At 38.7% G+C, this 16363-nt stretch overlaps 1 protein-coding gene across 1 annotated transcript in view; it reads left to right on the top strand.

Moving 5' to 3' along the window:
- Positions 1–801: 801 nt before the first annotated feature.
- The window catches only part of LOC102476892 (melanoma-associated antigen E1), a 36115-nt gene continuing 20553 nt past the window's right edge, over positions 802–16363 (top strand). Inside the window, exon 1 of the mRNA XM_006152767.1 lies at positions 802–887. Within this exon, the coding sequence (XP_006152829.1) occupies positions 802–887 (86 nt within the window). The remainder of the gene's footprint in view (positions 888–16363) is intronic.

Here is a 16363-nt window from a genome sequence, read left to right as displayed (position 1 = left end):
ATTATGACTCACTCAGGATCTCCGCCTCAAGTGGCTGATATTTTATTCTACTGTGGCCTGGCCACAATATGCTTTAGACAATGGGTCTAAATGGCCTCCTGAGGGGACTTTTGATTATAATACCCTCACTGATTTGGATAACTTTTGCTGAAGAGTAGGCAAAAGTTGGAGGTTCCATATGTCCACGCTTTTTGGGATCTGCACTCCCACTCCTTCCTCTGCACCTCCTGCACTACCACCCATCCTTTTCATAACCAGAACCCCACAGTCTAAGACCAAATCTCTCTTAGAGGCTAATCTCCCTCCTATAGATGTACCACCCAAAACTCTTACCTCCCCTCCTTCCTGTCCCCCAGCAGCATCCCCCCCCACCCCCTGGTCCCACTTTGGGTGCCGCCAGTCCCAGCCTCCCCACCACTCCCCTGCCTTCAACAGCACCACCTCCTTCTCCTCCATGTCCTTCACTCCCATCCCCTCCTCATTCATCTCCAGTTAGTTCACATACCTGCTCACACTCTCACCCTTCTCCCACCCCTTCCCCCAGTTCTAACCTTCTCTGTCCTCTCAGGGAAGTGGCAGGAATGGAGAGTATCATCAGGGTTCATGTTCCCTTCTCTCTCCAAGATCTACCTCAAATAGAAAAAAGTCTCAATTCTTTCTCTGCTAACCCCACGGCTTTTTTCAAAGGTTTCTGCCATCTGACTCAGGCCTATAATCTTACTTGGCATGACCTCTATGTAATCCTGTCCTTTACCCTTACTGCGGATGAGAGAGAGCGAGTCCAGGCTGCAGCTCAAGAACATGCTGACCAAGCCCACCTTGTCAACTCGACTCTTCCAGTTGGAAGAGTGGCTGGGTTTTTTACTAACCCTCAATGAGACTATCAGGTAGGAGACTCTGACCCAAAAAAATGAGACTACATGATCCAGTGTCCCCTGGCTGGAATGCAAGCAGTCTCTAACAAAATTGTCAATTTTGACTAACTCCGGGAAATCACCCAGGGGGCAGATGAAAACCCAGCTGTGTTCCTCAATCACCTTACAGAGGCCTTAACTCTTTATACACGATTAGATCCCACTTCATGGGCTGGGGCTACAGTTTTGGCATCTCACTTTATTACGCAGTCAGTGCCCGATATTTGAAAAAAACTTAAATGGGCAGAGGATGGCCCTCAGAGCCTTGTCTCTGATCTGGTGAAAATGACATTTGAAGTTTACAGTGCCCTGGAGGCTGAACATCAAGCCCTCCTTCACCACAAGGTGGCAATCCAAATCCAGGCCCTGGTAGCAGTCCTGAGGCCAGCAGTCCCACATGGGCACAAGAATGGGGCTTCCTCATCTAAGTCTGTTTCCGTGGGGCCATGCTTCAAGTGTGAGAACACAGGTCACTAGGCTTGGCAATGACCTTGCCCCTGACTGTCCACCAAGTCATGTCCTAAGTGCAAACAGCGTGGACATTGGGGAAGTGACTGCCCAATGACTGACTCATCTCTGGCACCTCCACACAGGGGAAAAATCAGCCAAGCGCTCCCCTCTTAGTAGCTGTTGGAGCTAGCCACCGACTGAAGAGGCTTGGACTCGAAGACTCCCATCAACCTCGCTGAGCCTAGGGTAATGCTACACGTAGTAGGTAAGTCTATCTCTTTTGTTGTGGACACTGGGGCTACCTACTCTGTCCTACCCTTCCATTTGGGGACACTTTTTTCTTCTCAGATCTTGGTCATGGGAATAGATGGCACACCTTCCTGTTCACCTAGGACAGCCACCCTAGCCTGGCATATAGAGGAATGACCTTTCTCCCATTCTTTTCTAGTTATGTGGTCATGCCTAGTCCCCCTCCTGGACAGAGACATCCTTCACCAATTGGGAACTACCCTCCAACTTCCAACTGCAGCCCCTGCTTCTCACTTTCTTCTCCCTCTCATCTGCTCATCCATTGACTCTGATCTTTCTGGCCCTCCATCCTTTCCTCTTCCCCTTCCACCCAGACTCCTACTTCCTATTTGCTTTCACCTGGGAGGACCCCAATTCACACTCTGCCCAACAGCTTACCTGGACAATCCTTCCCCGGCACTCCTTCAAAACCAACACTCTTGGGACCAGCAGTTCGCATAATGGCTATGTCGCTGGACTCCCGTGTAGTCAAACGCAGTTTGCATCCATCCCAGACCCGGTGGCTTAAAATTCACGCCGGGCACATGTGTGTATGTGCCCAAGATTCCAAGAGGAGACCGGAGGAGAAGGAATTGCGGCGTAGCCATCCTCCCTCGGGGGTGATTTTTCGCTTTCCATTTCTCTGTCTGTCTGAAGAGTGCACGTGTCCTATGGCAAAAACCTCTCAAAACAAACAAACAAACAAAAAAACCTGACACTCTCTAGACCTACTGATGACAAAAAAAAGGGGATACCTGTCTGTTCCTCAGAGAAGAATGCTGCAACTACATCAACGAGACAGGTATGGCTGAACAAAACATCAATGTTCTCAGTAGTCTAAGTGAAGAACTACAGCACCAGAAGCAACAGCCCACTTCTCTTTTCCCAGACTAGTGACAATCTACCTTCATCACCTGGATTGCTCCTATTTTAGGACCATTAATTCTCATTTGCCTTCTCTCCATGCTTACACCCTCTTTTCTCAGATTCCTCCAAAGTCTAATCCAAGAAGTTTCCCAAGTGGCAGTCAGCCAAATGTTCCTCCATCCCTACACACAAATTCCCACGGAGCCCCTGGCCCCCAACTGCCCCCTTTTGCCTGAAATCAATAGGAAGTAGCTAAAGATCTAATGGTGCCCTAAAACACCAAAACAGTTGGGATGTTAGGCCAGAGGCCTAGGAAGCTTGGATGTAGGAGTGGGATGACCCGCCACAGTCAGCTGATGTAACCCGGATCTAGTGTGTCATCAGACCTGTGCTGCACTTGGATCTAACCTGGATGTAGCACATATGCTCTACTCTGCACATGTGGTCGACTCTGTGCACATCACCAGGTATTACATGATACACTAGTCTCCTCTCCCCTTAAACCTTTACCATATACATGGACTGTTTCTACCTCTGAAACACTCCCCGTCCCTATACCCTTATAAAAATCGCTAACCTCCCCCTAGCACGTGACTTCTCTGGCAAACCTCACCCAGGAGTACTTCCAATAAAGGTTCTACATTTCTATTTTCTCAAGTGGTCAGCCCATTCCTTACATAAACTCTATCTTCTATACTCTTGAAATCCACAGACAAGGTAGGTTGACCTCTGTCCTTTCTCTGTCTCTGTCTGTCTCTCTGTCTGTATCACACACACTCTCTCTCTTTAAATTTTTATTTATTTACTTTTTAATTTTGCAATCACTTTTCCTCACCTCAGACCTTTTCTTTTACTTGTTAATTTCAGAAGCCGTTTTGAAGCTGAAATGTGTCCTGGCGTATTCATGGCATGTTAGTGCACCACGTGGTTTTCATTTTTTACCTTTAAAATAAGTCTTTTCTGGTTGTATTCTTTTTCTTTTTTCACCTTACTTTCCCACTCTGGCCTTCACTCTCCACACATTGAATGTCTCGATAGTCCTAGGTGCAAAGTAGCCAAGCATCTGAATACTTTTAGAGTCATTGAAATCCTCAATGTGTATTAAACCTCCTGCTTTAAGGAAGAAATTTCTTTTTATAAGTCTGAACTCATAATCTGTTTTTTTGGATACCATATAGCAAAGCACAGTGGATGAGAGATTCTGTCACAGAATGACCAGAAACCACCACAGAGGCACAAGAAATATGAGAAAACAAAAAAAGATTCTCTCCCCCAAGAGAAAAGGACAATTCTTCATTATCCTCAGAAAGTTTTGTAGTACTGGTTGAAATGTCTGATAGAGAATTCAGAATATTCATAGTGACAAAACTAAATGAGATGGGGACCAGCAGTTAGCATATGACTATGTCGCTGGACTCCCATGTAGTCGACCGCGATTTGAGTCCCAGACCCAGTGGCTTAAACACATGCTGGGCACGTGTGCGTGCATGTCCAGGATCCTGAGAGAAGAATGGAGGAGAAGGGATTGCGGCGTGGCCATCCCCCTGAGGGGTGCTTTCTCGCTTTCTGTCTCTCTGTCTCACTCTGTCTTTCTGGCGAGCACACGTGCCCTATAGCAAAAACCTCTCCAAAAAAAGAAAAAAAAAAACTAAATGAGATGCAAGAGCTGAGAGACAATGAACTCCAGAAGATGTAGGAGGAAAGAGACAACAAGTTCCAGGAGCTGAGGATGTGTTTGCATGATCTGGAAGAGGAAGTACACACAATAAAAATAATCAAATGGAGCTATTATAGACAAAGGCTGCCATTCAGAAAATCAGAACCTCCCTTGAAAGTATTAAAAGCAGATTAGTCTATGCAGAAGATCAAATCTTTTTTTTTTTCTTGAGAGGTTTTTGCTATAGGGCACGTGCGCTCGCCAGACTGACAGACAGAGACATAGAGACAGAAAGCGAGAAATTATCCCCCAGGGGGGATGGCCATGCCACAATCCCTTCTCCTCCATTCTCCTCTTGGGATCTTGGGCACGCACGGACATTTTTCTGGAATGTTGAAGGCAAAACCTCTGATCTAGAAAAAGTAACACAAAAAAACTGAGAAAATAACCCAAAAAAGGAAGAATACTATACAAGAAATACTAGACACCATTAAACACCAAAACATTCAGATAATCGGTATCCCAGAAGGTGAAGAAACTAATAAGAACATTGATAATCTATTCCATAAAATCCTGGAAGAAAACTTTCCAAATCTAGAGAGGGATTCAAATACCCAGACCCCAGAAATACAAAGGACCCCTAATAGAATCAACCCAAGAAGATATTCTCCAAGACACATCTTAGCCAGACTGGCCATATCCACAGACAAAGACAAGATACTAAAATTGGCAAGAGAGAAACAGGTTATCCCATCTTATAAAGGTTACTCCTTCAGGTTAACATCAGACCTCTCACCAGATACAATGTGAACAAGGCAAGAATGGGAAAATACATTCAAAGTGTTAAGTGAAAAACAATTTCAAACAAGAATACTTTACCTAGGAAGATTATCTTTCATATAGAAAGAAAGAATAAAAGCATTCTCAGATAAAAAAAACCTGAAAGAATTTGCCAACGGCAAACTCACTCTTCAAGAAGTTCTGAAGGGAGTACTCTATCAGGAAAACTAAAGACACACATACAGAAAAGAGAATAAAAAGAAACCAAGAAAATGACCAACTTAAGCTAGGCACAAGAAATGTCAATAATAATGTTGAATGTTAACTTCCAGGATTTAAATGGGAAGATTGGGCCACAGTAACACTGCAAATTCAATAGAAGAGAGATTGAAGGTAAGACTGAACTAGTGAAATATAATTTTTTAGAAAAGTTACTTATTTATTTTTTCATTTATTTTAATTTGACCAGAGAGAGAGACACAGAGAAAGAGGGAGAGGGAAAGTAAGAAAGGAAGTCACTAGGTCCAGGAGTCACATTGCAGTTGGCCATGTGGTTGGCCAGCTTCTTAACAACCACACCACCTGCTGGTCCCCTGTTGAATAGAATTTTATAACTTTTAAGTAAAACATTACTAATTTTCTTTACAATGCTTTGTTTTCCCAATTTAAGGATTTTGCTTTCTTTTGAGCTGTTGATAGTTTCAGCAATTTGTTAAAATATTTTTTCTTCCTGTTTGTTTCTTTAAATGGAAACATAAACTTTTCTTCCTTTCAGACCCCTCTGGAATTGGAAAATATTCAGGAATATAATTATTTTGTGGCAGAAGGGTTATTTGCATAAGTTCAATAATGCTTGTTGCATTGAATTAGAAATTGCAAATACTCATTACTGGACAGGGCTTTGACTGGAATGTCATATCTGAAGAATAATCATAAAACTATGGATCTCAAGTAAGCCAACAGAAGCTCTTGGAAAGATGGCCTGGCACCATAAACAGTTCTGTCTGGTAGAGAGGATTAGAGAAGTTATATGAAATAATTCATATTGTAAAATAACCTGGACTTTTCCAGTCCAGCATTGTAATCAGTAGAGATTGCAAAAGAGCAACAATGTCAGAGGATTATCTTGATGAAGACTTTGAAGAAAGAAAAAGATTGATCTTTGCTAGTGGATGATATATCACAGAATACTTGGTAGGCAGGACCGAATTGAGAAGGTTTATGTGTGAATTGTGTGCTGGGTATTTGCTTTTTAACAGTTTGAGTAGTTGACATGTAAATATTTTCTCAAAAGGTTTTTAAACCAGACTGTCTCTGTTGTTACAGAGTCACAAAGTATAACCAATATCTCGAGCATTATATTTAAAATTAAGTTTTTTGAGATTTTATAAGTTGTTTATTAACTATCAAGAACTATGAAGTATGAGCAGAATTTTTTTGATATGTAAAGTAAAGGTTTGTGTAAAAATGTAAAAATAAGTAAATAAATAAGAACTAAAGACAAATCTTTGGGTAACAATCCTGATAGATGTTGCAGTAAGGGCCTTCCCCATATAAAAAGACTTCACTCACAAGTTAGGGTCTTTCTCTTTCCTTGTTAAACCAGTAGAGCAACATTTCATTGTTTGCTCAATTTTATTATGAATACAAAGAGAAAGAAAAAAAAAGGAATTACAAAATCATCTTGAACATCCAGCTGTAAATGTTTGTGGAAAAATGTAAAAATAAAGAAAGAAACTATTTTAAAAATGATTCTATTTCACCAGTTCAGTCTTGTGTACTTCTTCTATCTTCTGTTATGATCTGAACTGCATTTACCCCTAATGATTGGCAAGTGTTAGGCAAGGCATGCTTATCAAAAAGAAATCTTTTATAAAAATCTGACTAGTTTTAAAAAGCCTAAGAGCAAATTTTATTAAAACAATTGGTTTTTAAAAATGCTAATGCCTCTTATAAAACAGCTATTACTCCACACACAAAGAAAGGGGGCAGTAAATAATTTCATTAGACTTTGTCATCTATCTCTTCAGATTATTTAATAATTGCACTATATATTCAGTTGCTCTAATGTTTGGTGCACATCTATTTATGACTGTTATGTCTTATTGGTTAATTGACCCTTTTATCACTTTGTAATGACCTTACTGTCTTTTTAAATAGGTTTTTGAAGTTTCCGTATTCATTTCTGCCATGAACAAGTGAGAGAGAAGAGAGAGAGAGACTCTCCTCAACAGGGTCTTGATGCCAAGATCAGTCCCCACCCTCAGCCAGCCCCAGATCATGGGCATGGACATGGACATGGACATGGACATGCCTAACAGGAGGTTGTTGGGCATGAACTGGAAACCTACCTATGTGGGTCAGCCTTGCAGAGCATTATGTTTTATGACTGTGCCACCTTCTTATTCCCTCTTTCCATGATTTTTGACTTCAAGTCATTTTATCTGATATAGTGTAGATACTCTTGCTTTGTTTTTCATTTGCATGGAATAGCTTTTTCCATCTCTTCACTTTTGTTTATGTGTATCTTTACAGGTGAGGTGAATCTTCTGTAGGCAGCATATGGTTGTATCTATTTTTTTTCTTTGTTTCTTTCTTCTTTCTTTATCACTTTCTTTTTTTTTTTCCATTTTGCCACTTAATGTCTTTTGATTGGAGAATTAAATCCACTCACATTCAAACTGGTTATTGATAGTTAAGGACTTACTACTTTCATTCCATACTCTGTTTTCTGTTGTTTTGTAGCTCCTTGTGTTCCTCCCTAACTTTATTGCTGTCTTCTTTTGAGAATTGATGGTTTTGTGTGTGTGGTGGTATGTTTTGAATTCTTTAATATATGCTTTTTTGTTTTGTGATTATTATAAGGTTTACATAATATGTCTTAGCCTTATAACAGACTGTTTTAAGCTGATAATGACTTTAATCACATACAGATCTATGCCTTCATTTCCTCTACTCTATCTTTTATTATTTAGATGTCAAAATTAAGAATTCTGTAATTTATATCCCTTATCAATTTATTGCATCTGTAGTTGCTTTTAATACCTTTGTTTTTGTCCTAGCCATGGTGACATATTTTGTTAAGATACTGTACTTTGCAGGCTGATACCACATGGGAGGCCTGGGTTCAATTCCTGGTCCAATCTAAAGGTCAGATGTGGTGGCATACACCTGTCATCACAGTGATTTAGGGGGGCAAGGCAAGAGAATCACACAAATTCTAGATGGTCCTGGGCAACATAGTGAGACCTTTTCTAGAGAAGAGCCAAGCATGGTGGCATATGCCTGTAGTTCCAGCTGGGAGACTGAGGCGGGAGGATCACAACAGCAAAAACTTGTGTAAAAAGAAAAAAAAGTTTTGTCTTTTAATCCTCACAGTATGGATAAAATTTTTTTATATACCACCCTTACCGCATTAGAAAATTTTGAATATGACTATATATTAATTATACAATTGAGTTTCTTCCTTTTATTTTTTTTAATTATTAGTAGCCTTTCATTTCAGCCCTAAGAAACACCCTTTAGCGATGCCTGTAAAACAGGCCTAGTGGGGATGAACTTCCTTAGCTTTTGTTTGTTTTGGAAAGCTTTTATTTTCACTCATTTCCAAAGCACAGATTTAGTGAGCATTGTTGTTTTACATTTTTTTCCTTCATCATTTTGAATATATCATCCAAATTTCTCCTGGCCTGAGAGTTCTTTTATTTCTTTCTTTTTAAAGTTTTTGCCACAGGGTATGTGCACTCACCTGAGAGAGACAAGAAGAGGGAAAGGGAGTAATCACTTCCTAGGGGGAATGGCCACACCAAAATGCCTTCTCCACCATTCTCCTCTTGGGATTTTGGGCATGCACACTCACTTACCCACCATGATTCTCAAGCTGCCATGTCCAGGACTTTAACTACAAGTGACCTTGTGGGAGTCCAGCACCTTAACTACCATGCCACGTGCTGGTCCCTTGCCTGAGAGTTTCTTCTGAAAATCTCAGATAGTTGTATTGGAACTCCCTGAATGTGATACATCTCTGTCTTTGATTTTTGATAAATTATTTGAATTGAATTTGATTAGAACTACATGAATTTCCTGTACCTGGATCTTATTGCCTTTCTCCAGATTTGGGAAAATTTTCACCATTACTTCTTCAAATGTTTTTTTTTTTTTTTTTTTTGAGGGGGGGCTTTTTTTCTCTCTTCTCTCCTAAAAGTTTCCCAATTATACAAAGGTTAGCTCTCTTCTTTTTAAGTGCCAGAAGCCATGTGCACTTGACAGAAAAAGAGAGAGGAAGCAATCCCCTCTACAAAAGGGGTGTGATTTGGCTACAATCTCTTTTTCTTAATTTCTTCATCCTGTCAGTATTAGGGATGTGTATGCACATATGCTTGGTGTATCTTTCAAGCTTCCAGGGTTAGGACTTGAACCTCTGCCAGCCATATGAGGTATGGTTTCCTTAACTACTAGGCTATGGGGCTGACCCTCTCTCCCTTTGTAAAAATATTTTCATTTCCTTTATGATAGAAACTCCTAACAGGATCTTAATGCCTATATTCTCTCTCCAGCTCTTCACTCAGCCAGGATCACATGCTTACCAGGGGTCATATTCAGTATATTCATGTAGATCTGAGACAGAAACTTGGAGCCTTCCCATTGGCCTCCAGCAATGTTCAGTAATACCCCTATTGCTTTCACTACTACGATTTTGCTGGTTACTACTCTGATGGTGTTCCATAATTCCCATAGGCCTTCTTCATTCTTCTTTTTGTATCTCTGACTAGATAATTTCATGTGTCTTATCTTTGAATACACTGAATCTTCTTGCTGCTAAATCACGTCTGCTGTTGCAGTTTTCTATTGAATTTATAATTCAGTTATTATATGCTTTATCTCTAGAATTTATGTTTTTATTGTTTCTATTTGTCAATTTTTAATATCTTCATTAATTGTTTAATTTTTAAATTAAATTTTATTTATTATTACTGTGTGGGACTGCAGGACCTTAACCACCATGCCACCTGCTGGCCCCATTCATTAACTGCTTGCTAAATTTCATTTAATTTTCTGTCTATATTTTCTTGTAGTTCTCTGAAGTCAAGATGATTATTATGAATTATTTATCAGTCATTTCATAGACCTCCATTTCTTCAGGATCCATTATTTGAACTCTATTCATTTATTTTGATGGAGTCATATCCCTCTAATTTTTTCATAATCTTTATGTCCTTGCATTGGTGCCTATGCATTTGTGGAAGTGGCCACCTGTTCTAGCCTTTTGCAGGTGTTCTTTGGTGGTGATACATAGGTTGCAAGCTGAGTTCTGAAATTACTTCTGATTGGGCAGTTGTATGTTGTTTTTCCTGGCTGGGTAGTACTGTTGTTTCAAATCTATAGTTGGGCAGTGCTGTACACTGAACTCTGAAGTTAGATAAGGTCTATAGAATCACTTCTCAGACTCTCAAAATAGGGAGGGCCAGAGGCTATATTTCATAGACATGTGTAAACTCGGGCTTGCTACTGGCTTAGGATAACCTTAAGCAGAGCACCAAAATTTGGTTAGGCTATTGCTTGGTTGTGGGGTTTTAGTGAGGCCAGATGCTCTCTCCATGGAAAATGTCTTGCCTGCTCTTATTTTTCAGGTTGGAAAAAGCTTCAGACGATGGCTAGAGCTAGTGAGGAACTAAAGTCTGAGAGATGTGCAGACTGTGTTTTCTGCAGAGCAATGCAGTTGGGCAGTCTCGTGATGTAGTACCCATTGGTTAGAATACAGAGCCACCACCAAGATCTATATGTTGTGAGCCCCATTCCATTCTTTGTTTCTAACTGACGCCAAGTGGTCCTGCTTTGCTGATACCTTCAATGATTTCTGCTCTCTGCAATGAATGTTTTTCCACAAAATCAACCACTTGCTTACAGATATTAGAAAATTTACTGAGTCTACCAAAACTACATTAATAAAGAACTGGAAAATATTTGAGATAAATTTCTCATTATTTCTGTTATTTAATAAATTTCTGTTATTTAGGACTCTTAAATAACATACTGTGGAAATAACAAAGACCACCCAAATGTGAAAAGCAATGACTATAGATTCGGATTTGTTACAGTAAGAAGTCAACACTCACTTGTGTTTTGGCAAAGACTCAAGGGCAGACTTCATAGTGTCAAAAAAGGAAGACTTCAGGTATATGCCGATTGGAAGTCTTTGGCATAGGAAAGCTGTAAGCAGGCTAATTAGAAGTGGAGCATCTTGGGACCATCAGTTAGCGTAATGGCTATGCCGCTGGACTCCCATGTAGTCTACCGCGGTTCGAGTCCTGGACCTGGTGACTTAAACTCATGCTGGGCACGTGTGTGTGCATGCCCAAGATCCCGAGAGGAGAATGGAGGAAAAGGGATTGTGGAGTGGCCATCTTCCCTGGGGGTGATTTCTTGCTTTCTGTCTCTCTGTCTCTCTCTGTCTTTCTGGCGAGCGCACGCACCCTATAGCAAAAACCTCTAAAAAAAAAAAAAAAGAAGTGGAGCATCTTATCATGAGTAGTTAGGAGTGCATATTTGGCTTTCTGTGATTGGATTTAAGTTGGAAGCAAGGACAAAAGTTAGGAAAGTTGTCAGTTATTGTTTAATTTCTGGACTTTTTTTTTTTCAGAAGATATTGTTTTGCTTCCTGCATTGTTACTAAAGGTAGCAATCTGACATGCTACCAGTCTGACTTCTAGCAGGCTAACTTCTTGGGCCTTGGTTTTCTGGACAGGTTGCTGAAAGTTGTGGGTCAGAGTTATATTTTTTTTATATATGTTCCAACCACCATCCATTTGTATGTCCAATCTCAGTACACATCCACCTTCTAAGATATAGAAACAATAATGAGAAGTCTAATATCAAAGCTAACCTGAGAAGAAATAAATTGGTGTCATAACATTGCTACCTTCCAAGTGTCGATTACCCTTAAAGCTATTAAAGCTATACAAATGGATTCCCTAGAAAAGTTCCTCCTGGAATGGAAATGATGGAGTAGGTGGTTCCTCCATCCCATTGAAATACAACAACATCATGATAAACAGAGACAGCAATAGGCCAAATGTATAATACAATTGATGTTCATTTTTGAAATTAGAGTTCAGTTGTCAGGATCCCATACATGAGTACTCCATAGTTGGGGATTAAATTTGGTGCATGGCTAAATTAACAACTTTTCTCAAACCACTAAGAAGTACAAAGCTTATTCTAGACCCATGGAAACACTCTGATGCTAGTTACTATTGGAAATCATCAGGAAACTCAAGCACCAATTCAGACACAAACATTAATTGCCCACAATTAATGTTTGTAGCTTCAGCCACAGTAATACACAAAATAGCAAATTTAACTGTATACTGGGCTTTCTTCTGACAACCTAATTTTAATAAACACACAGTATAATACCTTTCATGGCCAACCTTATCCACAAACCTCATTTATCAAGATGAGTCTGTTCCCCTAACTATTGACATTAACAACAATATCCAGAGTCTAGTCTCACACAAATATGTGAGAAATGATGGGCTGAGCCCATAACCAATTTAGTTGATCCAGGTGCTGAATGTAAGGTAGATAACACAAAAGCCTTTTTTAATATAACATCGAATGCACATACCAACACCACCTGGAATTCTACTAAGCTGCACAAAACTTACCTTCATAGGAACACAGAAAATACAGGAAAAGAAGGTATTTAATGGACCTAAAAGGAAATCCAATGACTTCTTCTATTATAAGCTTCCTCTCCTTTTCTCAATCATGGAGAATATTTCCTGAACTTAGATTTGACTTGAAATTCCAGTCGATTTTTAGTCATCAATGTAACCTCCAAGTACTTCCTCCTATAAACCATGTTACCTTCAATTTTCCAACACTGGAAATAAATTTTCCTAATAGCCCCATGGAACTAAATGCTCTGTGACCACTAATTTTGGGTGCAGTAAGAACAGCATATGTATGGGACATCACAAAAGAATTAAAAGATATATAAATAGCTATGTCTAAGGAGTTATCTAAAAAAACCAAATGGCTCAAGGACTCAAACTCTTGGAAGAATCTCATGTACTTTAGGGAGCATGATGGCAGATAACTGCATAGTCCTAAATTAATCATTAGCTCCTGAAAGAAGAGTCCATGCAATTAGTTATTTCTTGCTTCATGTGATACATGACACAGAGTCTTATGGATAGTGAGAGACTTAAACCAAAGGGGTCATAATGTCACTCTATTGACTAAACAAAATCAAAATTGTCTCCTTTCCTGATTTATTCTCCTGGCCTTTTCACTAAGTTGTCAGATGGGCTATGAGAAGGAATTTGACATCCAAGTTTGTATCCTTATAGGAATCCATATGATTTATAACTGGCTGAAAACCCAGACACTAAAAAATAACATCCAATTAAAATTGTAAAATACCATGAGTTCAAGGGATAAATTGTTATATACATTGAACAAAAGATGGACTCTTTGCTTATTGATCCCTGTGTTGTTCACTTCTTTTTTTAAAATTTACTATCATCATAATCTTGTTTATATTACATTGAATTGCATGTAATTTTACAGTATATTGCATTGCTTTTTCAAAAGGGAATGCCATGCATGTCAAGTCAATACAGAGACATTAAAATTCCCACTTCATCATTCAATATCTTTTCATTGTTTTTCCCAATCATCATTATTATTATTCCAATTATTTTTTTAACCAGTCAATCACTATTTCTCATTTTGCTTGTAAAAAGACATTACCCAACATGAAATACTTCTCAGACCAATCCAGTTGAGAACACTATACATGTCATCATAAAACAGGTAATAAACCATATCTGTGTCCCACTAATGTCATACCTCTCTATTTGTTCTCTTGCTATCTTTCTCTATCCTCTTCTCTTCACCTCCCCCAATTGCACACTGTCTTATCCTCATTAAGTATTTTCACTGTTTTATGTCCTCCAATATTTTGCTCTCTACAATAGAGTGTGGATAGTCAGTATATATTAAAGTGAATATATACAATATCTTTCTTTCATAGCCTAGCTTACTTCACTCAGCAATAGATCCTACTTATCTGGCCACTTTCTATCAAATGCCAGGGTCTTGTTATTTTTTATGACTGAGTAGTATTTCATAGAGTATATATGCCACACTTTTTTAATCCATTCATCAGTTTGTGGACATTTAGGTTGGTTCCATGTTTTGGCAACTGTGAATAATGCTGCAATAAACATTGATGTGCAAGCACTTTTCTAACTGAGCATTCTCCTGTCCTTTGGGTAGATACGAAGAAATGGGATTGCTGGATCAAATGGTAGTTCTATTTGTAGATCTTTGAGAAACTTCCATATTGTTCTCCACAGTGGTTGAACTAGTTTACATTCCCACCAACAGTGTAGTTGTTGTTGATGGTGAAAGATGGGGGTTCAGTTTCATCTTTCTGCAGGTGGATACCCAGTTTTTCCAGCACCATTTACTAAAGAGGTTTTCCTTTTTCCAATCGATTGACTGATATCCGTTGTCAAAGATCAGTTGGGTGTAAGCTTTGGGGGTTATTTCTGGGGTCTCTATTCCCTTCCATTGGTCCACATGTCTGTTTTTATGCCAATACCATGCTGTTTTGATGACCATAGCTTTATAGTATATCTTGGGATCAGGGAGTGATATGCCTCCTACTCCATTCTTCTTGCACAGGATTGCTTTTGCAATACAATGTCTTTTATGATTCCAGACAAATTCTATGATTGTCTTTTCTAGATCTGTGAAGAATATTTCTGGAATTTTGATTGGAACTGCACTAAACATGTAGATTAATTTGGGTAGGATTGTCATTTTGATTATGTTAATTCTTCCAATCCAGTAACATGGGATGTCCTTCCACTTTTTTTTATGTCACCTTCAATGCCTTTTTTAAAGATTTTCATAGTTTTCTTTATAAAGGTCTTTGACTTTCTTTGTTAGGTTTATCCCTAGGTATCGTATGCATCTTGTGTCTATGGTTAAATGGATTCCTTTCTTCAGCTCTACTTCGTTCATCTTGTTCATATATAGAAATGCTATAGATTTTTGGATGTAGATTTTTGTATGCTGCTACTTTACTGTATTCACTTATTACTTCAAGAAGTTTTTTCATGGATACCTTTGGGTCTTCTAAGAATACCACCATGTCATCTGCAAATAAAGATATTTTCAACTCTTCTTGGCCTATTTTAATGCCTTTTGTATAGTTCTCTCTTCTGATTGCATTAACTAAGACTTCCAGTAGTATATTAAAGAGTAGTGGGGAAAGTGGGCAGCATTGCCTAGTACCTGTTTTTAGTGGAAATGCTTTCAGCTTTTCCCCATTCAGTATAATGTTGGCTGTAGATTTTTTTATAGATGGCATTTATTGTGTTGAGAAATGACCCCTCTATACCAATCTTACTGATGGTCTTAATCATAAAAGGATGTTGTATTTTATCAAATGTTTTCTCTGCATCAATTGAAATGATCATATAGTTTTTATCTTTCTTTCTGTTAATATGGTGTATTACATTTATGGTCTTGTGTATTTTGATTCATCCTAGCATCCCTGGGATAAAGCCTACCTGATCGTGATGAATAATCTTTGTTATATGTTGTTGGATATGATTTGCGAGTATCTTGTTGAGAATTTTTGCATCTACATTCATCAATGATATTGGTCTGTAGTTTTCCTTTTTCTTCATGTCCTTATCAGTTTTGGGGATGAGGATGATGGAGGCTTCATAAAATGATTTTGGAAGTTTTCCTTCCTTTTGAGTCTTTAGAAATAATTTTAGTAGGATAGGGGTTAACTCTTCCTTAAAATTTTGTAGAATTCAGAAGTGAAGGCATCAGGACCTGGGCTTTTCTTTGTCCAAAGGTTACTTATTAATGATTCAGTCTCCTGGCATGTTATGGGATTATTCAGGTTCTCTATGTCCTCCTAGTTCAATCTTGCAAGATTATATGCATCCAGGAATTTGTCCATCCCCTCCAAGTTATCTTGTTTATTGGCATATAGTCACTCATAGTATCCTCTAATGATATTTTTTATTTCTACTGTGTCCTTTGTAACATTGCCTGTTTCATCACGTATTTGATTTATCTGGGTTCTTTCATTCTTCTTCTTGACCAGTCTAGCCTATGGTGTGTTGATCTTGTTAATCTTTTCAAAAAACCAGCTTTTGCTTACATTTATTTTCTGTATGGTTCATTTATTTTCTACTTCATTTATTTCTGCTCCAACCTTTATTATTTCTTTTCCCCTGGAATTTTTTGGGTTTCTTTGTTGTTGTTTTTCCAGTTCCCTGAGGCATGATAGGTTATCTATTTTCCATCTTTCCATCCTTTTCTTATGCACACTAATTGCTATGAATTTCCCTCTTATGACTGCTTTTGCCGT

This window comes from Tupaia chinensis, unplaced genomic scaffold (assembly GCF_000334495.1).
Source record: "Tupaia chinensis unplaced genomic scaffold, TupChi_1.0 Scaffold000357_1, whole genome shotgun sequence".
Taxonomy (NCBI): domain Eukaryota; kingdom Metazoa; phylum Chordata; class Mammalia; order Scandentia; family Tupaiidae; genus Tupaia; species Tupaia belangeri.
This window is presented reverse-complemented; position numbering and strand designations above follow the sequence as displayed.